This window comes from Capricornis sumatraensis, chromosome 12 (genome assembly GCF_032405125.1).
Source record: "Capricornis sumatraensis isolate serow.1 chromosome 12, serow.2, whole genome shotgun sequence".
NCBI lineage: Eukaryota > Metazoa > Chordata > Mammalia > Artiodactyla > Bovidae > Capricornis > Capricornis sumatraensis.
Window position 1 is genome coordinate 21,895,992 of NC_091080.1, and position 26,391 is coordinate 21,922,382.

Below are 26,391 nucleotides of genomic sequence, written 5' to 3' on the forward strand. Positions count from 1 at the left end.
GTAAGCAAGGTAATGTCTGTGCTTTTCAATATGCTGTCTAGCTTGGTCATAGCTTTTCTTCCAAGGAGCAAGCAAGCGTCTTTTAATTTTATGGCTGCAGTCAACATCTGCAGTGATTTTGGAGCCCAGAAAAATAGTCTCTCACTGTTTTCATTGTTTCCCCATCTGTTTGCCATGAAGTGATGGGACCAGATGCCATGATCTTCATTTTTTGAATGCTGAGTCTCAAGCCAGGTTTTTCATGCTCCTCTTTCACTTTTATCAAGAAGCTCTTTAGTTCCTTTTTGCTTTCTGCCATAAGGGTGGTGTCATCTGTGTATCTGAGGTTATTGATATTTCTCCTGGCAATCTTGATTTCAGCTTGTGCTTCATCCAGCCCAGAATCTCCCATGATGTACTCTGCATATGAGTTAAATAAGTAGGGTGACAATATACAGCCTTGACCTACTCCTTTTCCAATCTGGAACCAGTCTGTTGTTCCATATCTGGTTCTATTGCTTCTTGACCTGCATAGAGATTTCTCAGGAGGTTGGTCAGGTGGTCTGGTATTCCCATCTCTTTCAGAATCTTCCACAGTTTATTGTGATCCACACAGTCAAAGGCTTTGGCATAGTCAATAAAGCAGAAATAGATGTTTTTCTGGAACATGTTGCTTTTCCTATGCTGCAATGGATGTTGCCAATTTGATCTCTGGTTCTTCTGCCTTTTCTAAATCCAGCTTGAACATCTGGATGTTCACGGTTCACATACTGTTGAAGCCTGGCTTGGAGAATTTTGAGTATTACTTTGCTAGCGTGTCAGATGAGTGCAAGTGTGTGAACATTCTTTGGCATTGCCTTTCTTAGGGATTAGAATGAAAACTGACCTTTCCTAGTCCTGTGGCCATTGCTGAGTTTTCCAGATTTGCTGGCATATTGAGTGCAGCACTTTTCACAGCATCATATTTTAGGATTTGAAATAGCTCAGCTGGAATTCCATTGCCTCCACTAGCTTTGTTCATAGGGATGCTTCCTGAGGCCCACTTGACTTCACACTCCAGGACGTCTGGCTCTAGGGGAGTGATCACACTATCGTGATTATCTGGGTCATGAAGATCTTTTTTGTGTAGTTCTTCTGTGTATTCTTGCCGCCTCTTCTTAATATCTTCTGCTTCTGTTAGGTCCATACTGTTTCTGTCCTTTATTGAGCCCAACTTTGCATGAAATGTTTCCTTGGTATTTCCAATTTTTTTTGAAGAGCTCTCTAGTCTTTCCCATTCTATTTTTTCCCTCTATTTCTTTCACTGATCACTGAGGAAGGCTTTCTTATCTCTCCTTGTTATTCTTTGGAACTCTGCATTCAGATGGGTATGTCCTTCCTTTTCTCCTTTGCCTTTTGCTTCTCTTCTCTTCTTTTCTCAGCTATTTGTAAGACAGACAACCATTTTGCCATTTTGCATTTCTTTTTCTTGGGGATGGTCTTGATCACTGCCTCCTGTACAATGTCACGAACCTGCATCCATAGTTCGTCAGGCACTCTTGTCTATTAGATCTGAGCATGCAAGCACACAAATTTAAGTTCTAAGCAGTTAATCCTGCAAACAATGGGATTTTAAAGGCAAATTCACTCTGACTTAAAAAGGGGGCTGTTCTCTGCTTCACTCTATTGCAAAACAGAAAGTCAGGAGGTAGTTTCCCTGAAGTGCTTTACATGAAAGTTTATTATTCTAAGGTTGTGGAGTCATAAATCGGTTACTCAAAGATTATAAAACAGCCTAAAACATGTATCCAGGAACTCCCTGTGTGCAAGGTTCAGAAGGGAGAAGGTGAGGAAGGCCATTTTTCTTTCTTCTGCAGTACTTTTTAAAATGGTCTCCAAGTGAGTGTGTGCCGTGGCTAGTGTTCAGCTGGCCACGTGCTCTCCGAAGCATCTTAACTTTTGGCCTTCCCTCCAGTTCCTCCTAATTCTTCAATAACTTTCATAGAGTTGGCTCCATTTGTATAAAATTTAAAGATTTTTTTCATCGGGTCCTTATTTTCCTTAAAAACACTAACTGTATGAATGTCATCAACAAATATCAACTGCAGTCAAACATAACAACTAAAAAGCTAGTATTACAGTAGCATCAGGAGAAATAAATTGCTTTTTTAAAACAAACATGAAGTTTTCATCAGATGTTGAAACTTTTAATTCTTTGTCTAAAATGCCTGAAAATGTACTTAGTATACAAGCAACTGGGAGACTCTGACAATCAATCCTCCTTAATCTGTCTCAGGTAGAGGTTTCTACCACCATCTTCATTCATTTGAATAGAGGGCCTAGACAAGCTGATCTCCAAACACGATCTTATTCTAACAGTTTTTAATCCAATAACACAGTGAGAGGTCCCTGCTTCAGTAATCACTGGAAATTTCTTATTTTCCAAATTCTCTCAATGAACATACATTATTTATGTATCCAGAAAAAAGAATTAAACTGCATAGTAAACAGTTCCAAACATTTGCATAAACAGGTTCCCTGTAACAGATCCAGAAACAGTATTCGAAAGTCAGGCAAAACAACACACCTTTCAATTGCACTACTAGTTTGCATGGCTTTAAAACACACTGATAAAGCTTCCTGGCAAAGCCCAAAGCTCCTTTTCAAACAGGAATAATAAAATCCACATCCCTGAAATTTCCCTTTGAAATAACGTGCTGCTGTAAATGGCAAAGTTAGCCCTTTGGTAGTTTGGTCACTTAGTATAACCAAAGCAGCCAAAATAAATACCGTGGGGGGAAAAAAATCAACGTGCTTACAAGAGCAATATACAGATTCAGAACAAAGGCAAGAAAAACACTCCTAAGAAACACTGGATGGATAAACAGAAGATCAAAGCGAACACGCGGGCTTCCCCAGTGGCTCAGTGGTAAAGAACCTGCCTGCCAACGCAGGAGACACTGGTTTAATCCCTCGGTTGGGAAGATCCCCTGCAGGAGGAGATGGCAACCCACTCCAGTATTCTTGCCTGGGAAATCCCATGGGCAGAGGAGCCTGGCAGGCTACAGTCCATGGTGTCATAAAGGAGTCGGACACGTCTCAGTGACTGAACAACAACAAGAGAGAGTGTGCAGCACGGCAAAGAATTTCCATATTGTACTTTAGGCAACTTCATAGCAAGAGGTTTGAGAAGGGACACAAAACAATATGATATCCAATAAAGATAGCATTATGCTTGATGAAACCAAATATTGTAAAGCCTTGGGACTCCTAAGCCACTGTAGCTATGAGAAGCACGGCACACTTTGTTATCAAATTCCCTGCTGCCACTACCAGCTGGGGACACAGGCGGGGAGAAGTCTGGACAAACTGTTCTGACCGTCTACAGACATTAGACAATTATTCTGGCATAGCAACATGGTGTATTTCTGATGTTACACAGCAACAATCTGCCACTGCACAGTTCAGATGATTAATTAACAAAATCCATACATTCCTTAATTTTGGCAATAAAATATTCACAGTATCTCAATATTAAATAATTCAACAAACATTTACTAAGCCCATACCAGAAAAAAACTAAATCTGTTCATTATAAGCCTCTAATTAACAGATGGTATGAGATACAAAGGATTATATAGAATTATGTAGTAACAATGTGTATAGAGTCCTCCTTAGTCGGTATTAAATATATGCTTACTGATTTTCATAGTGTATAAAAGATTTAAAAATTAAATGCTATGAAAATTCAGGGGAAAAAATAATTTTTTTAATTGTTGGGAAGTAATTAAGACAGAAATTTCTATCTGGAAGAAATGAATATGGTTTCATTGCATTATGTAAATTAATTAAGAAGTTAAATTGGGTTCATGAAATTTACTTTAGAAAATACTTCCTCACTGTAAGTTCATCAATGTTGGTATAATTTTTATTAAATGTTTATATTCATGAAAGTGGTTCAATATCTCTCAGGATAAAGAGAACAGGAGAACCTATCTTTCAACTTTCAAAGGGACTCAGGATGTACATTAACTGAATGCAGTGTTCGCTCTTGTTTGCCTGCTGATGGAAACAAACCAACTGCAAAGTGACACTGGGGAGAACTGAGGAAAACTGAATGTAGGGTACCAGTGTATATTAAGGGGTTATTATTAATTTGTTAGGTATAATAGTCAGATTGTGGTTATGTCTTCTGCATTGGTGGGTACATTCTTTATCATGAGGGCCACCTGGGAAATCATGGTATGATGGAAAAAACGCATGAGCTTGGAAGGTGTGAGTCCTAACTCAGCCATTAACTAGCTATGTGATCTTGAGCAGATATTGAAACTTTCTGAGTTTCAGTCTATTTGTCAAGTATGGAAAATAAAAATATTTATCTGAAAGGGTTTCCATAGAAATACATGAAATGATTTTTAAAAGTATATTGGAAATTGTAAAACATAGAATTATTACCATTTTTAATCCTTGTTCCTAAGAAACTTGTAATTCAATTATAGATGCAATTTAAAAATCAAAACAACTTTAAGAGAAGAATGAATTAAACACTGATAAAATACTATAAATGTTCCGAGGAAAACAAGATTACTTCTATTTGGGGGAGACTAAGACAAGCTTCACAGGGGAAAAAAATCTGAGCTCTTGAAAACTACAGGATTTTCACAGGGAAAGATGAGAGGTAGAAGTTCATATGAAGCAAACAATATGTAAAATGGCTGGGAGAATAGAAAGGCATTGTGTACTGCGTGCGTGCTATGTGGCTTCAGTCGTGTCTGGCTCTGAAACCCTATGCACTGTAGCCTGCCAAGCTCCTCTGTCCATGGGATTCACCAGGCAAGAATCCTGGAGTGGGTTGCCATGCCCTCCTCCAAGGGATCTTCCTGACTGAGCGATCGTACCCACGTCTCTTATGTCTCCTGCACTGGCAGGCGGGTTCTTTACCACTAGCACCACCTGGGAAGCCCACTGTGTACTCAGAAAGGGTAAGAAACTCTGACTTGGAAAGAACTACAACTACAAAAGAGGTTTGAAGACAGCTCATAGGTTTTTTTGAGAGTCTCTCTTTGAAGGAGATTTTATCGGCTAGGCAAGAGGAGCCATTTCAGCTTTCAGGAGAAAAATAAGATTAAGAGATGCTAAGATCGATCTCAGTGTTGACAGATTAGAAAGTGCCATGGAATTGTAAAAGGTACCTGCAGAATCAGTACTCTGGAAACACAAAGCACATGGAAGTCGGAGACTGAGAAGGCATCTCCTGTGAAAATCAGCCAGAGCTCACTTTTTGTTTGATAAGGAAAATCTAATAGATTAGAATTTTGGTAAAGGTAAAAAATATAGACTCTGGAATACAAGCAGAGCCTAAGTATAAAAATTTCACCAGAGTGCTATTATTTGGTAAAATCATACAAAGGGCCCACTTTAAGTGAAAAACAAAAAAAGGGGAAGAAAAAGTTGACAAATCTAGCACATTATTGGACTATATTCACCTAGAAGCAACTGTGAATTATTAACTGTGTCTCATTACATACAAATTAAATCCTGATGATTTGCTTTGCAATTTAACATCACAAATGAGAAAACATTACTATATGCAGATGATTAAACTTCCACTTCTTAAAACAAATACTATATATTTTTAAAACAATTCTTATATAACGGGGGTACCTAAGCATTTTAGAACACTGTATTACTAAACTATTTCTTCCTTCAAATATCTGATAAAACGCAACCTCTCAAAATCCAAGTGTCCTTATTCAGAAACAGAAGGTTATTTATTTATTTTGACCATGTCATGTGGCATGGGGATCTTAGCTCCCCAAGCAGGGCTCGACCCGTGGCCCCTGCAGTGGAAGCGCAGTCTTAACCACTAGACTGCCAGAGAAGTCCCCAGAAGTTTATTCTTAAGGAGTTTTTAAACAACAACAAAAAATTATGCACCTATCAGCTGAATCTATAACCCAAAAAATTCATCACGAATACTTGGTATTTCAAATATAATAAAGCTCTACAAACCAAAAGAAAGTAATATATGGGGAGGAAGAAAGCATATTCTTTTCTTTCCTCACTGTTTTAATTTATTAATTGAAGGATAATTGCTTTACAGAATGTTGTTGTTTTCTGCCAAACCTCAACATGAATCAGCCATAGGTGTACATATACCCCTCCCTTTTGAACCTCCCTCCCATCTTCCCCATCCCACCACTCTAGGCTGATACAGAGCCTCTGTTTGAGTTTCCTGAGCCATACAGCAAATTCCCCTTGGCTATCTATTTTACATATGGTGATTAAGTTTCCGTGTTACTCTCTCCATACATCTCACCCTCTCCTCCCCTCTCCCCATGCCCGTAAGTCTATTTTCTATATAGAAAGCTTATTCCTGAAGAGGGCTGTGATGATAAAAGCATCACTGGCTTGAAAGTAAATGGACATTTCTCTTTTTTACTGTCAGGAAAGCTGAAATAGATAGAAAGTCATGTTACGATTTTTTCAAAAAGCCAGCATGAAACTAACTGCGTGAAAGGTACGTGTAGCGTTGTAATTACAGCAAGTAGGAAATAATGCACACAGTGCATGCTAACAAAGGTCTGCAACAGGCAGCACTGTATGCTAAGGGGCCATGAGACACCTGATTTCAGCGTATCCTATCCCTTTCGGCCAACAGGCAGCAATGCTGCTTCTTTTACTGGAAAGCTGATGGATTGTTCCAAAAAAAACCCACACAGAAAAATGAAAAGATGAACTCAATTTTATCTCACCAAAAGAAGATGGGGCCTACTTTACGTTGCTATAAGTGAGGTTTACAGACTTGTTTTAGCTTTCCAACAGTTAAAAAACTCATCTAATGTCATAGATTCTTAGAAAAGGTAGTAATACATGGAAAGAAAAGATGGGATTTGGCTTAATGAAGATGATAAACATTGAGATACCTCAAAATCAACATTTATTTCCTTTAATTTCCTCACAATAAAAGTTACTACGAGTAACAGTGATCTTTCAAAGCAACATTAAATTGACTACTTCAACTACTGAAAAGTTTCTTTCATGAACTTCAACCAATTTCTAATTTGCAAAACAGAAGGCTTGGTAGACTGTATCTATGTTTAGACAGCTTGTATTAATAGCATTCATTACATTTTATTGTATTTGTATATCAACCCACTGCTGGCTTCTCTGTCAATATTTAATGCCCAAAGCTTCTATTCTAATTAACGTTTTTTGCTTTTTGAGTAGTCATCACGTAATGTTTCACCCCAGTTTGATTCCTGGGTTGGGAAAATCTCCTGGAGAAGGGATAGGCTACCCACTCCAGTATTCTTGGGCTTCCCTGGTGGCTCAGACAGTAAGAAATCTGCCTGTAATGCCGGAGACCTGGGTTCAATCCTTGGGTTGGGAAGATCCTCTGGAGAAGGGCATGGCAACCCACTCTAGTATTCTTGCTTAGAGAATCTCCATGGACTGAGGAGCCTTGTGGGCTACAGTCCATGGGGTCACAAAGAGTCCAACATGACTGAGCGACTAAACACAGCACAGCATGTAATGTTTCAGAAAGAGAAAGAGTAAAAAAGGAGCCTGATCAACTACTAAAAATGGTTTACTTAGTTTCAAACTAAATCATGTGATTAAAACAGGCATTTTCCCAGATGGTTGTCACTTTGCATTTGAGTGCAAACACCACTGACACCATCCCATGAGAGCTTTTTTTTTTTAACTTTACAATATTGTATTGGTTTTGCCATACATCAACATGAATCTGCCACGGGTGTACATGTGTTCCCACCCTGAACCCCCCTCCCATCCTGTATCCTGCATCGAACCTGGACTGGCAATTAGTTTCTTACATGATAGTATACATGTTTCAATGCCACTCTCCCAAATCATCCCACCCTTAACCTACCAGTTGTATCTCTGCTTGCCTGTCTTTTTCTTTTTTCATTGTTTTGATTCACAAGGTCGGTAAAGGATACAAGTGAGAAGGTGCGTAAGATATTAAGAAAGGTACAGAAGTATCACTAATAAATAAAGCAGGGCATTTGAAAAGGTACTGATGAAGCACCTGAGTTACTACGACTGCAGAAGTACACATTCCTGAACAAAGAACCTCCCAGACGATCAGGACTCTGAAGAAAGCACAGGGACAGAGAAGACAGAACTCCACACTGGTTCTTAGAAAAGGGCACCTCTGTGGAGTACCTGCTCTACATGTGCCAACAAATACTACGGGTGGCTTTCTTCTCTCCCATACACACCAAATGGAAGCAATTAAGAGTCTTAATAGTAATGAACCTGGTTGGCATTATGCTAAGCAAAATAAGACAGACAAAGACAAACACTGCATGGTATCATTTATATGTGCGACCTTTTTTTTTAATTAATTATTTTAATTGGAGGCTAACTACTTTACAATATTGTGGTCTGTGCCATACATTGACACAAATCAGCCATGGGTGTACATGTGTCCTACCATCCTGAACCCCTCTCCTACCTCCCTCCCCACCCTACCCCTCTGGGTTGTCTCAGAGCACCAGCTTTGGGTGCCCTGCTTCACGCATCAAATTTGCATTGGTCATCTATCTTACATACGATAAGATACATGTTTCAATGCTATTCTCTCATATCATCCCACCTTCACCTTCTCCCACAAAGTCCAAAAGTCTGTTCTTTACATCTGTGCGGTTTTTGCTGTCTTGCATATAGAGTGGTCATTACCATCTTTCTAAATTCCATATATATGTGTTAATATACCGTATTGGTGTTTCTCTTTCTGGCTTACTTCACTCTGTATAACTTATTAGAACTGACTCAAATGCGTTCTTTTTTACAGCTGAGTAATTAATATTCCATTGTGTATATGTACCACAACTTTCTTATCCATTCGTCTGCTGATGGACATCTAGGTTGCTTCCATGTCCTGGCTATTATAAACAGTGCTACAATGAACACTTACACGTGTCTCTTTCAATTCTGGTTTCCTCAGTGTGTATGCCCAACAGTGGGATTGCTGGGTTGTATGGCAATTCTAGTTCCAGTTTTTTAAGGAATCTCCACACTGTTCTCCATAGTGGCTGTACTAGTTTGCATTCCCAGCAACAGTGTAAGAGGGTCCCCTTTTCTCCACACCCTCTCCAGCATTTATTGTCTGTAAACTTTCTGATGGCAGCCATTCTGACTGGAGTGAGATGGTACCTCATTGTGGTTTTGATTTGCCTTTCTCTGGTAGTGAGAGATGTTGAGGATCTTTTCATGAGTTTGTTAGCCATCTGTATGTCTTCTTTGGAGAAATGTCTGTTTGGTTCTTTGCCCCATTTTTCGACTGAGTCATTTATTTTTCTGGAATTGAGCTGCATCAGCTGCTTGTATATTTTTGAGAGTAATTCTTTGTCAGTTGCTTCGTTTGCTATTATTTTCTCCCATTCTGAAGGCTGCCTTTTCACCTTGCTTATAGTTTCCTTCGTCGTGCAAAAGCTTTTAAGTTTAATTAAGTCCCATTTGTTTATTTTTGTTTTTATTTCCCCTACTCTGGGAGGTGGATCATAGAGGATCTTGCTGTGATTTATGTCAGAGAGTATTCTATGTTTTCCTCTAAGAGTTTTATACTTTCTGGTCTTATATTTAGATCTTTAATCCATTTTGAGTTTATTTTTGTGTACAGTGTTAGATAATGTTCTAGTTTCATTCTTTTACAGGTGATTGACCAGTTTTCCCAAAACCACTTGTTAAAGAGATTGTCTTTTCTCCATTGTATATTTTTGCCTGCTTTGTCAAAGATAAGGTGGCCATAGGTGCAAAAGGTTGCACTCAAATAGAGTAGAAAAGTGATTGCCAGGGTCTGGGCAGTGGAGGAAATAGGGAAAGGTTGGTAAAAGAGTACAGACTTCACAGAGAAGATGAATAAATTCTGAGGATCTAATGGTGCAACATGGTAACTACAGTTGGGAACACTGTGCTGTATAATTGAAACTTATTAAGACAGTAAAATTTAAATGTTCTCACCAAATAAATATATAAATAAAAAGGTAAATACATGATGTAATGAATGTATATAACTCAGTAGGAGAAATTTTTTCACAATGTTTCTATAAGAAACATGTATATTACCATATGTAAAACAGATGACCAGTGCAAGTTCGATGCATAAAGCAGGGCTCTCAAAGCCCATGCTCTGGGACAGCCCAGAGGGATGGGGTGGGAAGGAAGGTGGGAGGGGGGTTCAGAGTGGGGGGACTCATGTGCACCTGTGGCTGATTCATGTCGACGTATGTGTGGCAAAACCCACCACAACACTGTAATTATCCTCCAATTAAAATAAATTAATCAATTTTAAAAAAAGATGTTACAGGAAAACCCAAACGAACTTTTTATGAAACCCAATATATCAAATCATGCTATACACTTTAAATATAATTTTTTTGTCAGTTATATTTCAATAAAGGAAAAGATAAAAGTCTAACCACAGAATCTTCCCCATATCTTAACACAGATGCTACTTTTTGAAAACAAGTTTGAAAGTTACTGAAGTGGACTAAAATATTCAGAAAGTTCCACTGAGGGTTTAGCCAGCTGCCATGGAAAGTCCAGTTTCCCTTGCTGACCTGGTGAGTGTGCACGTGTGCAGAGCTGCGCCTCAGTTAAGCAGTAAATGCTGTGTAGCGCTCAATCGTTATTAGAAAAAATCAAATGATTAGCACCTCACTATTCTGTCCTAGCGATAATGCTGCCAAGCTCTGACCTGACCCCATCAGTGTGTAATCATACCCAGCTGTACAGGCCATGAAAGCATTTTCTCTCCTAAGTACTTTCTCTCACTCCCTAGATTCTGTCTTATTCATCATTTCCTTCATCAAACAGGTGCAAGTTTACCAAATAAGAAGTTTAGTCAGTTCGTTTTAGAATCTCCTGAAAATAATCCAAGAAAGCCTAAATTTTAACTTCAAATCACTTCTAAATCATTTTGCCTACTCAGCAGAAATGTATTCTACACAGTCCTCTAAAGTATATTTGTTAAATGTCTATTATACAAAAGACATCAGGGAGGACACACAAAACACTAAGACTCTTCTCAAGGGGCTCTCGCTTTTCAGGAGAGAGATGACAGGCAGACACATAAGTCCAACAGAAGAAATCTAAATGGCCTGCTGTAACAATTCAGAGAATGGACCCAAACCTTCAGCCTGAAGTGTTCAGGAAGACTTTATTAAAGTAGTATATTACAGAATATTACTGCCAGAGGGACCTTAGAAAACACCCGTTCCAGTCCTATCATTTTACAGATAAGAAAAAGAAACGAAGAAAGACAAAGCCCTTTAAGGAGAGAGAGCAATGAACCCAATAGTACATACAGAGACAGTCTGCACAGGGAGGTAGACCTCTGGATCCCCAGCTTCCTGCTTTTCCATGATCCCACACTGCCCTCTGAGACCGGGAGGATGTGGGCAGGCAAAGATGGGGGAAAGAAGAGAGCAGGCTGGTGAAGATCAAACACTAAGATATAACACTGATAAGAAGGTGTTTGGGCTTCCCAGGTGGCTCAGTGGTAAAGAATCCATCTGCCAATGCAGGAGATTAAGAGACACGGGTTCAATCCCTGGGTCGGGATCTCCTGGAGTAGGAAATGGCAAAACACTTCAGTATTCTAGCTTGGAAAATCCCAAGAACAGAGGAGCCTAACAGGCTACAGTCCACGGGGTCTCAAAGAGTCAGACATGACTGAGCAACTAACAAGAAGGTGTTTGGAAAACAGTGTGTTAAGATCTGAGGACGTGATTTTCAGGGGAGAAATGAGACAAGACGTCAAGTGGAGTGAGATTAGACAATGGAAGACATCAAACGATAGCCTGAGAGGCTTAGTTTTTCACTAGATGGTTTCATGGACACAGGTAGCAGAAGTTACTTGTAAATCCAACTCAAAGTTCCTGCAACATTGGTGTCATTATGACACTGATCACCTTAGAGGTTTATGAGAGGATAAAGAACCCTTCTGACATGAGAAAGGACAGTTAAGTGTAGCAAATTTCTAATGAATGCAATCTCTGTTTTTCAATATTTCTCTTTCTCCAAACTGGAGGTTGACACCCAACCAGTAGAAGAAGGGGAGACACTGTGAGCTGCTGATGACAGCACTGATTGAGAGAGGTTGCTGTGATACCCCGCCTCCTGCTTGGCATCTCCAGAGGCTTTCAGCAGGGTCTTCCCAGAGGTTCCTTTGCCAACTCGCGGCAAGCCTGAAACTCAGTAGGATCTCCATCCTCACTGGATCCAGGTTCACCCATGCACATGTAGAGAGACAGCTGCTCTTCCCTCCACCCAACGCCGAGCCCTTTGCACCTTATTCTTTTCCTTGGGACTAGAAATAGGTGGCACAGTGGTAAAGAATCTGCCTGTCAATTCAGGAGATCCAAGAGATGTGAGTTTGATCCTGGGTTGCGAAGATCCCCTGGAGTAGGAAATGGCAACCCACTCCAGTATTCTGGCCTGGAAAATTCCATGGGCAGAGGAGCCTGCCAGGCTACAGTCAATGGGGTCACAAATAGTCAGACACGACTGCATACATTCACACACACATGGAAACAGACTAGAGGCGGCATACAGGATCTCACACCAACATTCGCATAGCACTCTAGAGTGATTTCAAAGTACTTTCATAGTCTCTGTTTCGCTTATAAACAAGCAGCAGTCCTTGGCTCCAACGCTGCCTTCACCCTATATGTGCTGTGTTGTGCTTAGTCACTCAGTCGTGTCCGACTCTTTGCGACCCCATGGCCTTAGCCTGCCAGGCTCCTCTGTCCATGGGATTCTCCAGGCAAGAATACTGGAGTGGGTTGCCAGGCCCTCCTCCAGGGGATCTGCCCAACCCAGGGATTGAACCTAGGTCTCCCATATTTCAGGTGGGTTCTTTACCATCTGAGCCACCAGGGAAGCCCCCTATAGCTCTCCTCAGTCCCCCAGAGAGTAGAATGCTCTCTCTGTCTCTCTGGTTACTGGTTAGCTCTAACTGCAACCTTTTAACTTAGACAACTCTTGTGAAATCCTATCTCTATTATCCAACTTAATTATAAACCCTGCCTTTACCAGGAAACTCTTACTGTATTCTACCCACTAAACCCCAGGACATCAGTATCAGCTGGGATACATCAAAGCTGCTTGAACATCACAGCTTGATCTCTAGGGACGTTCCTTTTGACAGCCTGCTCCTATAGTGAAAAAAAAATCATTCCTCAACCACCAGCTCTGTGTATTCTTGGTCTGCAGCTGTTGAGAAGCCAGCAGGTTGTGTGTCTAAGGCAATTCAGATAACCACAGAAGATCAGAAAAGAGTGCACTGAGTATACCAGAGTTTACCAACTTTTGGGAGGTACACTGGGCTGTCATGTCATCATTTTGCAAAGTGAGAGGAGAGTCATGATTGTTCAGAGCCGAATGAGAACTTGACCTCCTGGGCCTCAGTATCAAGTACTGAATGTCGGACTATTAACTGATCCTCATCCTCCCATGCTGGTACATAGACTCATCAGGAAAAAATTATTTTTCACTAAATAAAAGTTGGTAGGACTTTATAAATAGTGAACGAAAAGACTATGAATATTTTATTGCTCACTGTTTAATTCTTGCTTAGGAAAAAAAAAAGAAATGGAGTATTAAAGTCCTTTTTAAAAACACAGTGACCCACAGACTTCATTGTAACTGAGCATCTACCACGAGCCAGGCATAGTGAGAAGTGCTTTCCATGCATTATCTCATGTGATCCTTACGTTAGCCCAACAGAGGGCATATGATTTGTATTCCTAGGTTAGATATCAGGAAACTGAGCCTGAGCGAGATTAGCAATGTGCCCAAAGTCACAGCCATCTGTAAAAGAGTTGCGACTGGACCTCTAGCCAGCTAACTGCCAAGTCTGTGAACTCAACTGGCCAATTTTTATTAAAAAAACAAAAACGCTCAATTGGCCCGTTTTTATTTTTAAAAAAATCAAGTTTGAGGCACTAAATAAAGAATATGTATTGTTTTTATAAGTTAAAAGACAGAAAGAAAGACCAAACTTCTTTTGAAAGCTTGTTATCCTTAATTTTAAATTAATTTAAAAAACCAAAGGTGCTGTTCACTCTGAGTCTGGTAATTCCATTGAAGATTATCAGAAACCTCTAGATATTAGAATAAAATGCCATCCATCCCTCCACAGACACGTATTCAGTATCTACTACTTGGCAGCAAGCACTAGACCAGGAACAAAGGACACAGATGAGCGAGAAGCACGGTCCCTGCCCTTGAGGAGCATGCAGACATGCTACATGTGGACACAGTGGCACGTGACGAGTGCAATGATAGGGAGATGGAAGGAAGCTGTGCAGAAGCAGGGGAAGCCTAACTCAGCGGGGACAAGAGAACACCTCCTGGCGTTAGAGAAGAGGGGTGTGGGAAGGGGATGGCGAGTGCTCCTGGCAGAGAGAAGAGCGTGCTTCAAGGACCAGAGTGGAGCTGAGGACTGAAGGAAGTTCAGAGCGGCTTATCGAGGTCAGTGGTTCAGTCGTGTCCGACTCTTTCTGACCCCATGGACTGTGGCCAGCCAGGCTCCTCTGTCCATGGGATTTCTCAGGCAAGAATACTGGAGGGGGTTACCATTTCCTCCTCCAGGGGATCTTCCTGACCCTGAGATCGAACCCGGGTCTCCTGCATTGGCAGGCGGATTCTTTGGCCCTGAGCCACCTGGGAAGCCCTCAGTGTGGCTCAAGCTACCACCAAATGCAAGAAAGGAGGGAGCCAAACCTTAGGACTGGGGAGGTGGGCAGGGGCTGTTCCTGCAGGACACTCGAAGCCACACTAAAGACTACACCTAAGGGCAACGGGGAACCAACTTGAGCGAAAAAAGGCTCAGACTTTAGTTTCGCAAGTATCCATCTGGCTCAGAGTGGAAAGTAGATCACAATGGGTGTAAGCTTGGGTCTAAGAACTTTGTATTAGGAAACCACTTCTGTAATCCAAGTGATAGGTGACAGTGAGCTGGGCTGGGTGACAGGTGTCAGAAACATAGATATTTATAAGGCAGAATGGATAGGAATTGATGGAAGATTGAATGGGGCGGGTGCAAGGTAGTGATTTAAGCCCTGAGGTAATTCTAAAGTTTAGAAGGTAGAAGATCCTATTGTTTAATTTCAACTAGTCATCTAGCTAGAGGAAAAAAAATCATTTTTGAAAACTTACTCCATCAAGCAGAAGAAACATACGGCTTTTAAATCGTATTATTATTAGTACCTGGTTTCATTAGTATTCATTAGTACCTGGTTTCAGCCATAACTCACCTGGTTTCCAACCAATAATAGGTGTTCTCCAAGAAGAAAGTCTTTGAGCATATCTTCCATCACTATCATATGCTAGAGGAAAAAACGACTAGAGGTTAATTGTGTTTTGCATAATCAAGGTGAAATAAGAAAGTTAACTTATTAGCTATAAAGATATCTTCATGGAAAGAAAGACATGTATTATAATAGAGAATACTCAATTTGATTATGCTAAAAAATTAAAATGCCTGCTGTGATCAAAAATAAGTCATATAACCAATTGGGTCACTCATATTCAAGACCTGAAATGGTCTGCCTTAGCAAGACTCAACCACTGACTGATACATATTTCAAAGAGTTTTTATAATGTGACTCAAATCTTTTTTCAGTTATCGTACTATGGAGAGTTGGCTTATAATGTGATATTTAAATTAATACTTATTAATGTAAATATACAAAGGTTTTCTAAAACAACTGGAGATTTCATGGAAAATCTTACATGGACTTCTTAACTATGACTTTCAATGCATATGTGTAGGTTTAGAATTTAAAATGTCAGCAACTATACTCCAAAAAATTATATATTTTAAAAATTTTTTCATATTTTTAAGTTCAAAACATGACACAATATAATAAGATTAAAGTTGTTCACAGTAGTCACAGAGGAAATTACATTGCTCTTTTGGATCTTGAAAAACAGGACAATCATAAGTAGGTCAAAAAGGCTCAGCCAGGATTAAAGGGAGAACTACAGCCTGGAACGATTCATATCCCTATTTCCTCTTGGTTTTCTGTATTGAAAAAATAAAGGCCTCAAAGTACTAAAGTTATTGAAGTTCTCTATTTGTGAAAAAGGCAACTTAACCTTTTACATCTTATACATGCTGTAGATATTGTTCTCGTTTGCCAGTATTTTTTTTAAACTTGGTTTGTGATTTTTTTTTCTACATCTAAAATATTTTCCTTTTACTTCTCATGTTAAGCAATAACAATATTTTCTTCAGAGTTTCTAGAAAAACTAAAAAAGTTTTCTCCCTCCTTCAAGAACAGATGAGTTTTCCTTAATGTTTATCTTGGGTAATTTTTTTTTTTTTTTTTACTCTGTAAGTTTTTTTCTTTTTATTGTAGTATGGTTGATTTACAATGTTAAAAATGCTTTCAGATAAACCATGGAACTGGAGTTTTAATGAGGCTTGAAGTAGGGTCAGCTATTTTGTTCATTCTGGAGTACTTTTTAGAATAAAATGAGATGTTATTAATAATTATGCTGAGACAACAAGTATAAACAGGGACTATTTTGAGTGAACGAGGGTACACAGTTACCCAAGTTAAAAGGGAGACCTATAACATCTGGCTTCTAGTTTGGGTTCTAGTGATAATTTGGTCTGCAGAACTCTTCTGTCTAACTAAGATGAACACAGTGCTGATTTCCAGAAAACATTAAGTTCTTCCAGAAATACCTGGGCTAATCTCCACGAAAATAGATAGAAAAGTTGGAACAAACACCTAGATATCAGGTAAAAAAGCAATGTGAATACTGAATAATAATCCAAACTATAGTTGTCATCTTTACTTTTTCTCATGTCTTCCTACTTTTTGCTCTGATTACACCTAACTAGATTATTCAAGTCAACAAACGTTAGCTAAGGCTAAGGTCATGCCTACAGAGTTCTTTTCTTAACCTCTCAGCCCCCTTGGTACCACAGACAATTTCTTCAAAGTCTCCTCTCCTGATTCCCTCCTATCTCTCTAACGGTTTCTCTCCTTCGTGTTTTGGGTTGTAACTTCTTTTTGCAGCAATTCCTTAAATACTGATTTTCTTCCTTTTTCGGTTCTCTTTCACTCCCTTGTTACCTGCTTTCCTGGGAACCATGGGATAGGGCAGACCAGGTTAAGCCTTCTTGTAAGCGGGCACCCATCTGAAGGGGGAAGGAGGGCAACGTGCACCTCAGTGCTGGAAGAGTTACTGCTGACCCTACTCTTCCTGAATCCACTCATCCATTCCATGGCTTCAACCACTAACTTTACACTGATCTCCAACAGCAAGACCATTCTTCTTGACTCCAGCCCCACATTTCTGAGAAAATGTTGAATTATACTTGGCTGTTTCCCAGTCTACTAGAACTTAATACACCCCAAATGTGGCTCATTCCTTTCTCCACAGCTTCAGGCTTTAGCCTGTATTTCTAATCCCAATTAACAGCATCATTTTCTACAACCTGACCCAATCATCACCATCTTCCTGCCCAACTCAGTTGGCCCTTAGCAAAAGCTAAATCTAAGCTATCCAGCCATTTGATATCTAAGCTATCAAATTTACTGTATCCATTCTTTTTTTCCCCCTATTCCCATAGCTTTCATCCAAGTTTCTTTTTTTTTTTTTTCTTTCTCATCTCTGGCCTAGATTTTTACCCACCAATGTGGCATCTCAAACTTCAGTGTCTCCTTGAGTTAATATGTGCTCCACGGTACTGACAGTCATTTTTCGGTTCACAATCATGTCAGTTTTTCTCTTCCCCAAAACTCTTTAAATGACTAATACCTTCGGGACAAGGATCACCCCTTATCTTTTTGATTTAGTCTCAAGCGCATCCCCCATCACTCTCCTACTGTGTGTTCCAGCCACGGGCACAGTGGAGAGTCATTTCCTCTTCACTCTTCTGTTGACTTTCCCAGCAGACCACGTGCTCCGTGAGGGAGGCTCTCTGGCTTTCATCCGACAGAAAGCCCCGTCGGCTCTCCCTGCCTCCCGTGTGGCTCCCCCGTGTGTCCTCTCCACTCTGTCCCCGCTGTCTGTCCTCGTTCACACCCTCCCTAAGCTCACCTGGACTACTGCCACAGCCTCCTCACTAGCCCCTCTGTGTCTCTGTTCCAACTCACAGGTAACAATACAGGGTGAATGCAAAGTGAGCAAAAGCAGAAATGCTCCTCGAAGCTTTCAACAGCTTTCTCACTTCTTCTGAATAGCTTCCCAGTTCCTTCATTAGCAAGGCCCATATAATATGACCTTTTAACTCATCAGCCTCATTTCTTGTCATTCTTCCATTTTAAACCTCACCTCTGGCCACGACAATTAATTAGATGTAGCTTCCTAAATGAGCTCCACTCTTATGTAGCCACATCTCTGCAGATGCTAGTGTCTTTGCCTGAGTCTTTCAACTTCACCTAGTGAACTCACTTTCTAGGATCATTCCAATCCGGGACCATCACCTCATCAATGCTACCATAGTAACCTATGTGTACTTCAATTACATCGTAACGATGTGTACTTGCTTGCCTTCCCCCTTGAGAGATTCAGGCAACTTGAGCCCTGGAACCGTGTGTGTATGTACTTTAATCTCTGTGTTCTGATACCGGATTGAAGTTTGGGTTTAAAACCTAAACCAACTTTTTGGCCAATCCAATAATATCCGAGAACAAGGACAGACACAAGGCAGACATTAAAAAAAATTTTTTTTCAGCTCTGAAGCTCATTAGGTTTAAGAGGCTACTAATTGATCCTCCAATTTCTCCTCTTTACTACTACAAGTAAAATATTCCTTAAAGAGAGATATAATAAAAATATACTCCTAATTAAGAACATTCAAAATCTTTTTCCTTCTTTCATTAATTCACTCAACACATATTCACTCAATAGTCACTATGTGCCAGGCACTATGCTATCTGCTAGAGATACAAAATTAAAACAACAACACAAGGTTTTATCTTAGTAGTGTGGGAAACGTGTTTTAAAAATCAGCTACAACACGGAGTGGCAAGAAGACCACAGGCACAGAACAAGATGGTATAGAAGCACCTAAATATTCAAGAGGCAAGGAAGACACTGCTTCATAGGTGAAGTGCAGCAGAAAAGACGACAGTAACACACACAACAAAACCGAATTTAATCAAGTCATCGCTCCAGGAACTGGCACAGCTGGAATTTTTCCTTAATGGTTAATTCATAATGCTTTGTGAAGAGTGGGTACGTTTGGAGACAGGCTACAGAAATCCCTCAGGGCCACTGCGCAAAGTTCACAGCACAGTCCTCCACGTCTGGGTCACAAACACCATGGCAACAGACACTGTGTTCAAGGGCACAATGGCCCTCCCTGCTACCGAATTTCCTCCATTCTTACACGCTGGGAAGTCTTTTCAATCTTTGCTGCCATGGAGTTTTTCAAATTGTCACTTATGACAAAGTTTCCTCATTCTTTTTAATTCATTCCTTTCTGCTACATGAACAGAGTGTGGTAGCACAAATGCTTGAAAATATTTTCCTTACAAGCATGTTTTGGTCTTTGACAGACAAGATTCTTTATTCCTTTGTGCCTTATAAGTAACCTTATTTTCTGTTCTTTTGTTCCCTGCTTGTGTAAGAGCATTAATGCTCTGGAAGAAAAATCAAACTGACGTTAGTTAATGGCCCATAGAATGAAAAAAAAAGAGAAAGCAAATCCAGGCTATGCCTTTCGCTATGTCATGGGTAATTATAATTTGAACAGACTTCAAAAATATTTAATCAAGACTTTTATGGAGAAAGAAGAATTTGTGTAGATACCTTTTATTGTTAATATAATGTAGGGATATAAATTATGGTACTCATAGGACAAAAAAATATACTCCTAATTAAGAACATTCAAAATCTTTTTCCTTAGGGAATGGCAGATAAAAATAATTTACTTTAATTCTCTAATTATTTAATATAGGGAAAATGGCAAGAAGTACTTCAAACAATTTATAAATGTGGGATTATAATATACGTGCAAATTGGTGGCCAAATATTAGAGAAATATGTAAGTATGTTTTATATTATAAAATAAATACATGACCATATGACAGAAAATCTGGAAAAGAAAAAATCCTTTTATATTATGAATAATTTTCTCTGGAAAAATTTCTTATTAAAGTGAACATCTACAATACAACTTTCTGGACACACATTTATTTCTGTGTCTTAGTGGAAGCACCATATACAAGTAGAAATTTGTCTACTCTGGTCCACTGAAAAAAGATTTTAAAAAGTAAAGAATAGAAAAATACTAGGCATTTTCAGGAAAAGGAAAGAAACGTGAGCAAAAGAATACATAGGACACATCCTTTGAATTACTTGAAATGATTTAACTAACAAAAATGCAGGAGAATGAATAAGAGTGCTTTCTGTTTTTAATTTAATAATATATTCATTTTACTTGAAGTATAGTTATGTGTGCATATAAAATTTATTACTTTAATCATTGCAGCAACTCTTTCCATTCTCAAGCAACTTTGGAAAGAATTTATAACTTTACAATGCACTAATAAAAGATGTTTCAACACCTCATTCCGCAACATCTGAATGAAACTTCAGTTTAGTTCAGTTCAGTACAGTCGCTCAGTTGTATCCGACTCTTTGCGACTTAGCAAATTACAAACATAAACATCAGTTATACTTGAACTGGCATTAATTACCACAGTGTAAGAGGTGATTTAATCACCCAGGAATGCAAAATTTAGATCTTACCTGGATGTTGTCGTAGAACAAAACATCAGGCACTTTCATTTTCTCGTGGGCATTATAGATTGGTGCACTAACCGCGCCAATCCGCAGAGATCCAGAAGAGATTTCACCTAAACATTTCACATAGGACCGAGAATTACTTATAGCCTTGTCCTCAGAGAAGCCAAGTCCAGCCTGAACAGGATATAATATAGCATCTTTAACATTGTGTAGGCTCATCAAGGAATTTTAATCTAACATCTAAAAGAAATAAGCTTGAAGGTAGTAATAAAACATCATAGCTTTGCAAAAACTCTTAAAAGCTCTACAAAAAGGCTGAAGATGTTTCAAAATATCAAAAATTTTATTTAAAACAACATATGGAGCAAGCAACATATAGGTAAGATTGAGAATGGAAAAACCCAGAACTCAGTCAAGGCACCTTTATGAGCTGTTTAGTCAGAGACTCTAAAATACATATAACTGAAAATTCCGAAGTACCATGAATATAATCTTTTTTTTTCTTTTTAGAACCCATAGAAGAATCCCCTAGAGCTCTAGTCAAAAATACAGATGAACTGACCCCAGACCTTTCAAACCACTAGTTTCAGGAAAGGTCCAGATCTGTACTTCCAAATAAGTACCACAGGTGCTACAGTTGTTCTGTGATGATTATATTGTATTATCCCCTATTTGCTTTAAATAGTTGGTCTAGAATAGAAAATGAGCTCCTTAAAAGCCATGAAACTAAGTTATAAATTTCTTCATGTCAGGGGACATATCTCACATGTACTCTCTACAGTAAGGAGATACACATACTCACTACATGTCACATTTGAAGGTCTATGATAATAACATAATAGTTTTAGTTGTTGTGGTCATATTGACCACAGTAGAAGCTATTATTTACTGAGGACCTTCCATGTGCCAGACCTCAGCTTCGGCTCATTGTTTTCTCACATGATTTCATGTAAATCTCTTAACAAGGAGACAAGGATTAAGAGGAAGCGAAGAAGTACATGAATTAAATAATTTGCTTAAAATCACCCAGCTAGTATGGGTAGAGCTAAAAACAGAATTTAGTATAGGATGCTGCTCTTTCTGGGCTTCCCAGGTGGCTTAGTGGTAAAGAATCCATCTGCAAAGCAGGGAGTCATGGGAATCCTGGGTCAGGAACATCTCCTGGAGAAGGAAATGGCAACCCACTCCAGTGCTCTTGCCAGGGAGATCCCATGGACAGAGAAGCCTGGTGGGCTACAGTCCGTGGGGTGGCGAAGAGTCAGACATGACTTAGCAACTAAATGACAACAACAAGGATGTTCTTTCTGCAGTGTGATCTCCAAATAAATTTCATCCTGTGGATATACCTGAGCAAGCAGGTAGACAATTACAATGTCTTAGGCAACTGTCCCATCTTTCCTCCCTTCTCTTTAAAATTAAAAATTGGCTATTTTTGTGCTAGAGTATTTTGAAAATCAAGGAGAGAAACCAATATTTGCCCCTATGGAGTACCATGAACAATTTTGAGGTTAAAATAATTACACTCCCAGCCTGCTGAATCACCACTGAGTGCTACACATTTGCCAAAACACAGTAGACCTCTCCCTCCAATAGCTCCTTGCCATTTCCTTTCATTCACAAGTTCTATTAGCGGAGAAAACCATGAGCTGCCATGCTAAGAATTTACTATTTACTTACTACTTTCAGGTCTCTGAAAGAAAGAAAGTGAAGTTGCTCAGTCATGTCCAACCCTTTGTGACCCCATGGACAGTAGCCTACCAGGCTCCTCCGTCCATGGGATTTTCCTGGCAAGAGTACTGGAGTGGGTTGCCATTTCCTTCTCCAGGAGATCTTCCTGACCCAGGGACTGAACCCGGGTCTCCCGCACTGCAGGCAGATGCTTCACTGTCTGAGCCACCAGGAAGTCCATCAGGTCTCTGAAACAGACCCCACATAAAACTGTAAAGGGAAAGCCCAGGACTGTGGGAGGGAATTTACTACATACTCGTATGCTGCGATGACACGTGACTTCAGGTTCAAACAGCATTTGATACCACCTATGACTTAGTTTGCAATGGCACCCCACTCCAGTCCTCCTGCCTGGAAAATCCCATGGGCAGAGAAGCCTGGTGGGCTGCAGTCCATGGGGTCGCTAAGAGTCGGATACAACTGAGCGACGTCACTTTCACTTTTCACTTTCGTACCCTGGAGAAGGAAATGGCAACCCACTCCAGTGTTCTTGCCTGGAGAATCCCAGGGACGGGGGAGCCTGGTGGGCTACCATCTATGGGGCCACACAGAGTCGGACACAACTGAAGTGACTTAGCAGTAGCTGTAGCATGGCTTAGTTTATGAAAGATACCTATTTGGTAGATTTAGGACTTTAAGCAAATTTAAATAACTCAGCTAATGTTTACTGCTAAAATTTCAAGCTAGAAAAGGGAAAGGCTCTCAGAGAATGGTGATGATAGTACTTCCCTGGTGGAAAGGTGGCTATCAGTCTTCTAAGAAATCTCATGGGATGGCATTAATTTGGTAAATTTGTCAAGGTCCTCAGTCCGGTAAGCTCAAAATCTGATTTTATCCTTACAACAGAGGGCATACCGAACTCCCAGGAGAATGTTAAAGACATATATTTTTATCTATACATAAATTGATATATAAAACCAGAACTGCAACATATTACATTGCAATGAAAACTGAAAATTTCATATAGACTACATGATATATTGTTTCTATATCAGCATTTTATTCAGAAGGAGACTTGCATGGAAAGCCAAATCCTTATCAGAAGGCTGTTTGGTGAACCTCATCCTCTGAACAGGAGGATAAATTTCAGGAATTCTCTACAAGAAAGAAGATATTAAAGATGAATGGGACCAGATAAGTCAAAAGTCTCTTAGTTTCCTTATCGCCTTCCTACACAAGGCTTCAATGGGAACTGCCGGTACTGGCTTATTACCGAGACTAAAAAATCTATCACTTGAATGATGCAATCTTTCCTTTTTTTGGGGGGGGGGGGGATATGTTGAAGGATTCAATCAAGTGCTGTTATGAATCTCCAAGTCCCAGAGTTATTCTGTCTCTGAGTTGGCTCTGCGTTTCTGTAGCCAGATCCATCAGTATGTTGAGTTTATAGTTTTACTATAAAAAAATCACCTTATCTCCTTAATATAAAGTTCTTGTTTCAGTGTATCCTCAACTATTAAAAACATCTACTGCAAAGAAAGTCACAATAAGTCCCTTTAAGAGAGTGATCACACATTGGATATTTTTATAAGACAGTTAATGACCCTCAAAAAACAGAGAACCTGTCATTGTGCTCTAAATGAAGAACAGGGTACTTTTACAGAAAGATCTAGACCTCCCCCAAACTCAAATTATACTTATGGTTATCCAGAAGAAAAGTAGCACAAAAGACCATCAGGTAGAAATGAAAGGAGTAAGAAGGCATGAAGTGATCCTCAGAATATTAGTTTAGTCTACATCAACCTAGACAGCTTCCCAAACATGTCCTGTAGGACACTGCAGCTGCTGTGTCACTTCAGTCGTGTCCAACTCCGTGTGAGCCCATAGATGGCAGCCCACCAGGCTCCCATGTCCCTGGGATTCTCCAGGCAAGAACACTGGTGGTCCCCAAAATGGAAATGTTGTGCAAAGAGAACAGAATCCTAGGTCCTATGGTGAAACACCCTTGAAATAAAAGGTAAAACAAAGTTACATTTTATTTACAGTAGGAATTCTCTGAGCTTTTAAAATTCATGTCAATTGTGACCTCTTGGGAGAGGACCTACATCTGGTATGCACTGAAATAAAGGAAACATTTTTTAAAATAAAAGATTCTTCAACACAATACATGAAACAAAATGAGTGGGGATTGAAAACATTTTTAACTGAAATAATAATAATAAATTATTACATTATTATTAATATAATAATATGTAGCTCAGATGGTAAAGAATCCGCCTGCAATGCAGGATACCTGGGTTCGATTCCTGGGTTGGGAAGATACCCTGGAGAAGGCAACAGAAACGTTCTCCAGTATTCCTGCCCGGAGAATTCCATGGACAGAGGAGCCTGGTAGGCTACAGTCCATGGGGATGTAAAGAGTTGGACACAACTGAGTAATTTTCATACACACACACATGTAATAAATAATACAAATGTTTAATAATTCACTTAAAAGAGAAACAATTCAAATACTTACATTTGTAATCCTCCAAATCAGACTCTGGACTATTAGCAGTACTTATTTCTATTGCAGCATCTGCCAGATTTTTTTCTAATGCTGACCTTGCAAGGCTTGGTAAAAACCTGGTGGGGTGGGAAAGATGGATTGATAAAGTCAAAGCTTTCTGTGATTCCAAAATATCTTCTGACACTTAGACAGACACATGACCAGTTAAGGATGATCCCTCTTGATCTGCGAAAAAGCAGCTTGATAATACTTAATCTTCTGTTTTCTGAACATAGTATAGTATCCCATTTCCCACAGCAATCTTTTACAACTTTTAATAGGGATTCATGCTTTTTTCCATAAAAGCATTATTTGCCACTCATTAAATTTATTCTTGGGTTTGCAAAGCTTTCTATTATTATCTTGAATGGTATTATTTTTTAAAAAATTCGACTTCTTTATTGATTTTTACTGGAATATATGGATAGGAGTATCACTGACTTGGGTGTATAAGTAATATCATTATATTCTATCTGTTCTAAAATGTAGTTTACATGAAGCTTCTCTGGACTGTTTTTATGTAGCTAATCATATAACTTTTAGCCAGTCTAAAAGTACAAGAGGCAACATTCTTGTTTAGTTCCTAACTCTATAAAGCAATATATCCTAAGAATGTTTGCTATAAAATTTTAGTACCTACCCTTTATCAGATTAAAAACTTCTCTTTGATTCATGGTTAGCTAAGCATATTGTTTGTTTACTTTTGCTTTGGTTTGTTTTCAAGTTTGACTGCTGAGTTCTATCAAACCCTTTCTAATGACTTATTAAAATGAAAATTTTTCTCAGTAATATGTTAATATGTAATGTGCTAATAGGCTTTCCCTTGTGGCTCAGGCAGTAAAGAGTCTGCCTGCAGTGCAGGAGACCCAGGTTTGATCTCTGAGTTGGGAATATCTCCTGGAGAAGGAAATGACAACTGACTCCAGTATTCTTGCCTGGAAAATCCCATGGACAGAGAGGCTGGCAGGCTACAGTCCATGGGGTTGCAAAGAGTCAGACTCAACTGCGTGACTTCACTCTCACTCACTCATGCTAATATGGTAAGTTTAAAGAAAGAATATTGAAATTTCTTCACATTCTTGAGGTAACTCCAGGTTGCTCATACTTTATCTATATGGATAAATTATATATAATATATATCTACATTTGGTTTGTTAGTATTTCATTTAGGATTTCTGTACACATTCCATGAATGAGATTTATAATTTTCCTTTCATATATTACTCTTGTCTGGTTTAGGTATCAAGATTATACTAGACTCAAAGTAAATTGCTATGTTTTCACTGTCTACTCACTAGAATGGCCTCTAAAATGCTTTGTGTATGATTATTTCATTCATTCCAAAGTATTACTTTCCCTTAGGCTTTGAAACTCTTTGTATTACTTAGCATTGACTATTTACTTCTATTAACTATAACTTAGTTCTGACTAAGAAAACACTGTCTAGATAATAAATCTATCTTTCTGCA

General features: G+C 39.3%; 1 protein-coding gene across 1 annotated transcript in view; it reads right to left on the reverse strand.

Moving 5' to 3' along the window:
• VWA8 (von Willebrand factor A domain containing 8) overlaps positions 1 to 26,391 on the reverse strand; it is a 382,159-nt gene that overhangs the window by 231,272 nt on the left and 124,496 nt on the right. Inside the window, exons 18-20 of the mRNA XM_068984307.1 lie at positions 24,893 to 24,999; positions 20,710 to 20,816; positions 15,249 to 15,320 (exon numbers count right to left, since the gene is read on the reverse strand). Coding sequence (XP_068840408.1) covers positions 15,249 to 15,320; positions 20,710 to 20,816; positions 24,893 to 24,999 — 286 coding nt within the window. The remainder of the gene's footprint in view (positions 1 to 15,248; positions 15,321 to 20,709; positions 20,817 to 24,892; positions 25,000 to 26,391) is intronic.